The sequence below is a fragment of the Chiloscyllium plagiosum genome, chromosome 32 (genome assembly GCF_004010195.1).
Source record: "Chiloscyllium plagiosum isolate BGI_BamShark_2017 chromosome 32, ASM401019v2, whole genome shotgun sequence".
In the NCBI taxonomy this organism is placed as follows: domain Eukaryota; kingdom Metazoa; phylum Chordata; class Chondrichthyes; order Orectolobiformes; family Hemiscylliidae; genus Chiloscyllium; species Chiloscyllium plagiosum.
This window is the reverse complement of record NC_057741.1, coordinates 3411139-3419576: the sequence shown is the minus strand read 5'-3', so window position 1 is coordinate 3419576 and position 8438 is coordinate 3411139. Positions and strand designations below refer to the sequence as shown.

The 8438-nt window shown below is 38.6% G+C and overlaps 1 protein-coding gene across 1 annotated transcript in view; it reads right to left on the bottom strand.

Annotated features, from left to right (window-relative positions):
• Positions 1 to 7112, bottom strand: part of LOC122539320 (immunoglobulin J chain-like) — a 14787-nt gene extending 7675 nt beyond the window's left edge. The window contains exons 1-3 of the mRNA XM_043674024.1: positions 6962 to 7112; positions 1467 to 1593; positions 118 to 198 (exon numbers count right to left, since the gene is read on the bottom strand). Of these exons, the coding sequence (XP_043529959.1) occupies positions 118 to 198; positions 1467 to 1593; positions 6962 to 7025 (272 nt within the window). The 5' untranslated portion in view covers positions 7026 to 7112. The remainder of the gene's footprint in view (positions 1 to 117; positions 199 to 1466; positions 1594 to 6961) is intronic.
• Between the last annotated feature and the right edge of the window lie 1326 nt (positions 7113 to 8438).

The following is an 8438-nucleotide window of genomic DNA, read 5'->3' as shown; positions in this document are numbered from 1 at the left end:
TGTTCTGTGCTGTATTGTTCTATGTTCTATGTTTCTATGTTCTATGTTCTATGTTATGATGATCTCAAGTCCATACAATCACACATTGCAAAAGTCACAAAAAAGAAGCAATCATACAAATCTGAAATCTTGTAGACAAAATGGGTCCGAAGGGGGGATGTTGGATCTGAAATGTTCTGTCTGCTTCTCAAAGGAACTCTGCAATGAAAGAGCAATTAACATTCACTAAAGATTACCAGAAACTTTCAGTATATACTCCGAGAACACTAAAGTGTGAACATCTTTGTTTGCTGATGAGATTTTATCCAGGCATTTATTAAAATCAATCTTTTAACATTTCTTAACAGTGAAACACTGAAACAGGGAGGGGGCTGGATAATTAATAAAATGAAAGGTTAATTACAATTATATTACATTTAAGTAATTTCACATTTCTCAATGAGGCAAGTGTGTAGTGTAACTCAAACTGAACCAAAGTCAGTTTGGGCTTTTTCTTTCTGGCAAAGACTAAGAAGGTAGTTTCAAACCAACTGGATGACACATCACACAACTGAAACCGATTGACTGTGTAATTTTATGATTCAAAACAGGCATTATTATATTAAAGAAAATGATTATATTTTGAATAACGTATTGAGGGAAAGAACTCTGTGCTGTCATAGGATGGATCAAACAGAGATACACTGAATTGCTATCAACTGCCAGTAGAAGGTATTTCCATGGTCTGGTATGTCTTAGAGTCACTACACCTTCCACGCAGTGCTCATATAGCACCTGGACAATCATTAAATCAGCAAAGGCAACTGCGTACTTGCTTTTTATAGAAAACTTGAATCCCTGCAGTGTGGAAAGTGGCCATTCAGCCCATCTCGTCCACACTAATCCTTTAAAGAGCATCCCCTCCCCCCCAAAACCAGCCCCCTACCCTATCCCCATATTTCAACTATCTAGCCTGTACACTACAGATATTTTACCATCACCAATCCACCTAAACTGCATATCGTTGGAATGTGGGAGGAAACTGGAGTAAACACACACACAAACAGGGAGAATGTGCAAACTCCACCCAAATAGTCACCCGAGGGTGGAATCCAACCGAAGTTCCTCCTGCTGTGAGGTCACTGGTGCTAACCACTTAACCACCAGCCGCTCTATGTTCCAGTTTTTCCAACTGAAACTTTTTAATCAGGCAGTAAGGTCGTCCAAGAATTTTAACTTTATTTTTCTATGAATAGAAGTAGAAATATAGGAGTAAATCTGACAGGTTTGTGTTGGCCTTGGTTTGTGTGAAACAGGGTGGTGGGATGGTTTGTGTCCAATTTCCTAAGTCCCTGACGGGAGACGCATGCTCTTCCTGCCATCCAATGTGACTGATGCATACTTCCTACAATCAGTTCCTAATAGTATGTGTTTGCACGTATTTGACTGTATGGTGAATATAATCACAAATCAACAATAACACTTACATAATTTTTATATCTCTCGCCAGTTGTTCCACTTTTTCACCGTTAGGCAGTTCAGTGATAATCATCTTGGATGACACCTCCAAAAGCTTACATTTCGACGAAACTAGAAGATTCCTTTCTGAATTAGCTGTAATGATAGAGATGGTTACAAACTCTCTAAATCTGAAGTACTAATCATTAAAAATGAGGAACTAGTGTTTCCTGTATTGGCTGCCCAGATGTAAGTTCAGTCAGATGTTAATCGCCAAGAACTGCAAATATTAATTTGTGAAAATCAGATAGCTCTGGGTTAGCAAATGCACACCACTAACCCCTCATTATCCAAGTGAATCCGGAAGGAATACAACTATTTAATAGCTGCTGGTCTGGGGATAATGTCATCAATGCACCAACAGGAGGGTCAGAGAGGAAAAGCAGCTGACCAGTGCTCTGCAAATACCAAAACCCCTTGGTTTTATCAGCATCTGTTAACAGGGAATTTGCTTTCGTTGAAGTTGCTGCGGTTCTAGAGTTACCTCACATTATCATCATGTTACAGGAGAAAAAATATACCAAGCTACATGAGATTAAAATTATAAACTTGTAACTAACTGATTTATCATTAAATTATTATATCCTTCACAATCAAGAAAACTGCAGAGTTGCTTAAGAAGAAGGTTAAAACTTTAAGAACCAAGGAAGAAGTGAAATATTGGATTTGCTATTAGCAGCAGCATATCGAAAGGATGCAATGTAAATTCACAAGGATGTTCGGTTTGAGGAAATACAAATTGTATAAAAGAAACATTTTGATTTAGCCACCTCGTTCTAAAGTGGGTGACATCACTATCGTTCACATTGAACTCCATAAGCTTTGTCCACTCATCAATGTCCCTTTCTAACTTCCTATTGCCATCGATGTAACATGCTGTCTAACTTTCCGTAAACATTTTTTTAACTCCTTATTTTTTCATCTAAGTCCCTTCTTTATCTGAAATGAGTAATATTTTGGCTTCAAAGTAAGTCCTAATTGAGATCCCTGGGCTATACCATTTGTTACCTCCACTTAGAGAATTCTTTTTTATCGCTACCCACTATGAACAACAAGTACACATTTATATGATATTTTATTCCAGTTCTAAAAATGTGCAATTTTCCTCATAATTTCTTCCAGATAGACTAATCAGATGTTTTCTGGAAATTTAAATAAACCATCTCCATGGGTGTCCTTCTAACCAGCACGTAGGCTTGCAATGCTCTCAAAAAACAATTAACTGCTTTGTTCGATATAGCTTACAATTTATTATTGTTCCCAAGTGGCAGGTTTGGTGGTGGGGTTATTTAATCAGGTAGGAGATCACATCACCTTCCCACTTCAACTATGATTATGTCTGCAGCAGGGGGGCTGTGAACAGTCTTTCCACCTTGTCACCAGAGGCAAATAAGGCACCATTGAAGAACCTCATTGCACTGCTCCTGGTATGAACCCAGCAGTGCGCAGACCAGACGGAGAGTACATCAAGCAAATTGCCTGTGAGCTGCCATTGAGGGAAATGGTGTGGAAGTCCTTTGTTTAAAGGAACTCAGTGCTATCAAGGGATTTAGCAGTAGGAAGCTTCTCCGCAGCCAGCACAACGTTTAAACAATTCTCTTCGAAGAAACAACATAAATTGAATTTATTTTCAAGAACCGATACTTATTTATTCCACAATAAAAGAAAATAAAACGTAGCTTCTCTAAATATGAACTAAAAACAGAAAGTGCTGGAAATACTCAGTAGCTATAGCAACATCTGTTAGAGAGAAACAGAATTAATGTTTCGAGTCGAATACTACCGTTCTTCAGAACTTTCTTATACTTTCTTATGCTCTGGACTTTCATGCTTTGGATTTACTGAATTGTATTTGTTTCCTTAACCTTAGAGAGACAACTTTGTTTTTTTTTACAGTTGTTTTATATGTAGCTTTAAAATCCAGTATTTTAGCTTTGTGCGTTTCACTAAAAACTTGTTTTTTTTTAGTATAATTCTGTGCATTTAAACCATTTTACTTATTTTATTATCATTTCCTGATTTCTTCACAAACCTTGAGGGGGATTTTGTTGAAAGCCTTTTTTTTTAAAATGCTTTCATTTCGATAAATTTGTATTAATTTCATCATCCTCATTTTAATTGCAACTTGTTAGAAATATTAGTTTGAATAGTTAATCATCAACATTGTGCTTTTATATCTGGAAGTGCTCTTAAACTCAACTGAGCAGTTTTTATTCCATCACCAAATCACCCATGGCATTTTTTAATCTATTAACTACCACCAGTAAGTCACTCATGTGTAAAAATAATTCTATATTTTATCATTAAAATATTTCACCTGTGTAAAAAGAATTAATTCCTGAGCGTGTACCTTGCTCACGACAACTAGTTTTAAAGGCAATTGACTTGCCTGGATTGCAAGTAATTATATTTTGGTCATATTTCTGTTGTCTTATCCTCCCATGTTTTGAGCAAGCCGCATAATCATGGTTGATCTTCGAGAATAGAATAGACATTTATTGTCACATGTACTTTTACAGTGAAAAGTTTTATAAGTCACCACACCATCAATGACAGAAGTAAACTTAAGACAAAGTTTATCGCAGTTCAATTGATGACTCCTGGGCTGGTGGGAAAGCCAATTAAGGAATAATGGAATAGACACCCTGAAGAGAGACCCGGGATGAGATTGTTGGGCCACGGGAATACAGAGGAGGAAACCACCATCACAGAAGACCATAGGGCCAAGACCATCCCTCTTGTATGAGACTGCCTGCTGGGCTGCTGGAATAGCTGGTCACTGAAGCAAAGGAAACCTTCGCGCTGGAATAAGACTGCACGTCTGCTCTTCTGCAAAGGCTCCATTTTTTACCACAATCTCCATGTCTTATCAATCCTGAAGAGATTAAAAATCTATCCCAGCCCTGAATATACCCAATAGTTCCAATCATTCACCACTCTCTGCATTTAGAGATTTCTCCTTATCTAAATCCGAAATGATTGATCCTTTATCTTGAAACCGTAGCCTGTGTTCAGGAGTACCCAACTAAGGGACATAAAAATGCCAATGTGTACTTAGTCAAGACCCTTCAAATGCTCTTTCAAAGTCTTGTATGCTTCAATGACATCTCCTCTGCTTCTTTCAGAGATAAGCTTAAATGTACACTGCCCCTCTGCCTAATGCACCTAACATTGTGGGCAATTTAGCACGGCCAATTCACCTGACCTGCACATCTTTGGACTGCGGGAGGAAACTGGAGCACCCGGAGGAAACCCACACAGACACGGGGAGAACGTACAAACTCCACACAGACAGCTCTTCTCAGAAATCCTCACATCCCAAGAATCAAACTTTGTTGCATTGCCTCCAAGGCAAATATATTCTTCCTGTGATTTTGAGACCAAAATGGCAAATAGTGTTCTCCAGATGTGGTCTGACCAAAGTCCGAAGAAATTATAACATGATTTTGTTATTCCTGTATTCCAATCCCATATTGATAGATGTCAAGAGTGTGGTGCTGGAAAAGCACAGCTAGTCAGGCAGCATCGAAGAGCAGGAAAATCGATGTTTCAGGCATAAGCCATTCAAGCCTGAAATGTTGATTCTCCTGCTCCTTGGATGCTGCCTGACTAGCTGTGCTTTTCCAGCTCTAATCTCCAGCATCTGCAGTCTTCACTTCCAAGCGTTTTGATAGATGCCAGAATGCCATTTGCCTTCCTAATTACTTGCTGTTCCTGCATGCTAATTTTGTGTTTTATGCACAAGTGTGCCCAGGTCTCTCAAGAGCAACGTTTAAAAGTTTTTTGCTGAAGTTAAAAGAAAATGTTTTTCCACTTTCAAGGTGCTCTCCACCCAACATCTTGCGCACTCATTAAACCCTGTCCATATCTCTTACATTAAACCCTGTCCATATCTCTTACATTAAATCCTGTCCATATCTCTTACATTAAACCCTGTCTTTATCTCTTACATTAAACCTTGTTTATATTGCTTTGCAGCGTCCATTATCTGTTTTGGGCTTTCCCAGGCCACTGCTTTTCTAGCCTGCCTTGAGAATACAAAGAAAGAGAATGACAAGACTATTGGATAAAGTTAAAGTAAAAAGTATCCTGTATGCTGATGAACTTTGCAGATTTGTCTGAGCCTACAAAAGAGATGGATGAATTTGATCACATTTGGCACATTTTGGAACTTAGGTGATTATAAACTACAATAGTTCATCAGCAGCTGTATCTTCTCTAGTTTTAAACTTTATCCAAGGCTTGGATGTACAACTGAATTAGACTATTCAGGACCTGATCTGATCATCTTTCCGGTAATTTTGTGTGATAATCAAGTGGAGGCGACTGCCAGCCAATGTACTGACTTGTTAATGTACTGATGGAGACATTAGATGCATGTTAAACAATTAAACATTCTTATATAAGCTGATCTGTCCAAAACATGTACTGAGCAAGGCCACTTCCTCTCAAAAAGAAACAGCAAGTTGGAGAGTATGTGAACCTGACTAATGAAGTATACAAATTAATAAATAAAGTTACTAGTTTGTGCAATGTGTTGATGGAAGCAGTCTTTAACATTGCAATCTTTAACTTCAGAAACTGGAGACATCCAGCTGAGGCTAAGTGCGAGCCCAAAAGAGAGAGAATATCACGGAAAAACTGTACAAGCTCAGGACTACCTCTTTCATAATCCTTGTGGGTCTAACTATAACATACACTCCTTCATTAAGAGAGTTTTAAAATAATTTCAGAACATGCTTTTTGGTGTGACTTACAATATTGTACAAAGAGGTTCCCATTGTCATTTTCTTCTGTTGAACAGAAGTATTCTGCACTAGTTTATGCTCACAGCAGAAAAACAAATTTTTATGAAATTATTCAAAGATGAGCTGAGAGGTTTTCGCAGTGAGAAGATTAATATGTAATATTAATATTAACCAACATCTTTGAAACAGCTCAGATATTAAAAGAATAGTTTCTACTGAAATGATTGCCCTTTTTTCTATTTTGAGATACACAATGATGTATAGTCACAGGAGCTTCTGCTTAATCTACACTTACTGAGTTGTGATGAAAAACTAAAATTATTTTAACAACTGGGCTAACAGATACATTTGACATGTATGTTTAGACATGGTAGAAATAGCTGTCAGGTAAATTAACAATTTTTCCTTGATGTTGTCTGCATCTTAATTACGTATAAAGGGGCCATTTTCTTTTTGCTTTCAAGAAAGCGGTCACATGATGTGATGCACCACATCGATGTTCATAGTCATTGAAAATTTAATCTGTACTGTTTATGGTGATGAGCTTTGACAAATTCCCGTACAAGTATCCTTACGGCCCAAAGGTATCTTTACGGCTCAAAGATGCTGGGTGTAATTATCATATAGAAGGCTGTCTTCCTGTATCTCTGAGCTAACAAAACAGGAAGTATTTGCTCATCATAATGCCATAATTATAATGATAGTTAAAACCTTACCTTCCGAAAGAGCTGTGTAAAATAGAATTGTTGCAAGTATCCTCAGCATATCCTTATTGTTCATCGTGGGACTGTGGACTGCAATGACCTTCCTTGACAGTGGCAGCTGCTCAATTGGCCTCAACAGTAGCTTAACCAAAATGAAAGAGCAAACTGCTTTTGCCTGCCTTATGAGTTTGTTTCCTTTAATAACTCCGAGCTAGTTTCTGTTCCATTTTAAGAAGTGGCTTCATTGTAGAAACAAGATGCCAGCTAACCTGTTTTTGATTGTGGACATTTTAAAAAACAAAATCTAGTATCATCCTCTCAAGTCTATTTTGTACCTTCATGTCTCTTTTATAATATGGAGACCAGAAATGCGCACAGGATTCAGTTAAGTGAGACTTAAATAAGCTTAATATGACTTCTCTGCCTCTCAATTTGAACCCTCAAAAAGTGAACTATTCCGAGAGATAAACTTACTAATGATTACTAATGAGATCGATAAAGGAAACTCCATGGACCCCGACAAAGTTCTCATTGAGGATCAACACAGAAAGGACAACAGGCAAAAATGAAAGTATGTGAAACCGGAGGCAGCCTATTAATAAGGAATTAGTTCAAAGCTGTGAGGTAGAACTGTGGAGAATGGGAAAGCTGCATATAGATTGCCAGCAATGGTGCAATGGATCACACTCTTGCCTCTGTGATGGGAAGGTCCTTGGTTCAAGAACCATTTTAAAGGCTTGAGCAGGTAGCCCAGCTAATGTTCCAGTGCAGAGGCAGAGAGGTGCTCTGCTGTGCTGTGGGAGGTACCCATCCTTCAGATAGACATTAAACTGAGCTCCTATCTGCCCTTTTGTATGCATGTAAAAATTTGCCATGGCACTATTGGGAGTAAAAGGATAGAACTTTCCCTAATGCCCTGCCCCTGTCTGCTACTCAGCCAAGAGATTATGACCATATGTCTGCTTGTAGATCTCAGTATGTACAAATTGCTGGTGTGTTTCCTATATTATTCTAGTGACTACACTTCCAAGATTGTTTAGATTAGATTCCCTGCAGTGTGGAAACAGGCCCTTTGGCCCAGCCAGTCCACACCAATCCTCCAAAGAGTAACCCACCCAAACCCTCTGAAAGGTGCACTTAACACTATGGGCAACTCAACATGGCCAATTCATCTGACCTGCACATCTTTGGACCTTGGGAAGAAACACAGACAGATACAGGGAGAAAGTGCAAACTCTACACAGACAGTCACCCAAGGCTGGAATCGAGCCTGAGACCTGGTGCTGTGAGGCAGCAGTCCTAACCACTGAACCACCGTGCTGCCCTGTTTAATTGGCTGCAATCTACTTTGGGCTGTTGAGAGTTCATTGTGTTATATTAATGAAAACCTTTTTCCTTCCTGCTTTCTTCAGAATGTGGTCAGTGCAGTCCCTAACAATTTGTACTGAGTCTTACTTTTGCAACTCCTGCAGCGAGAGTGGTCCTTGCT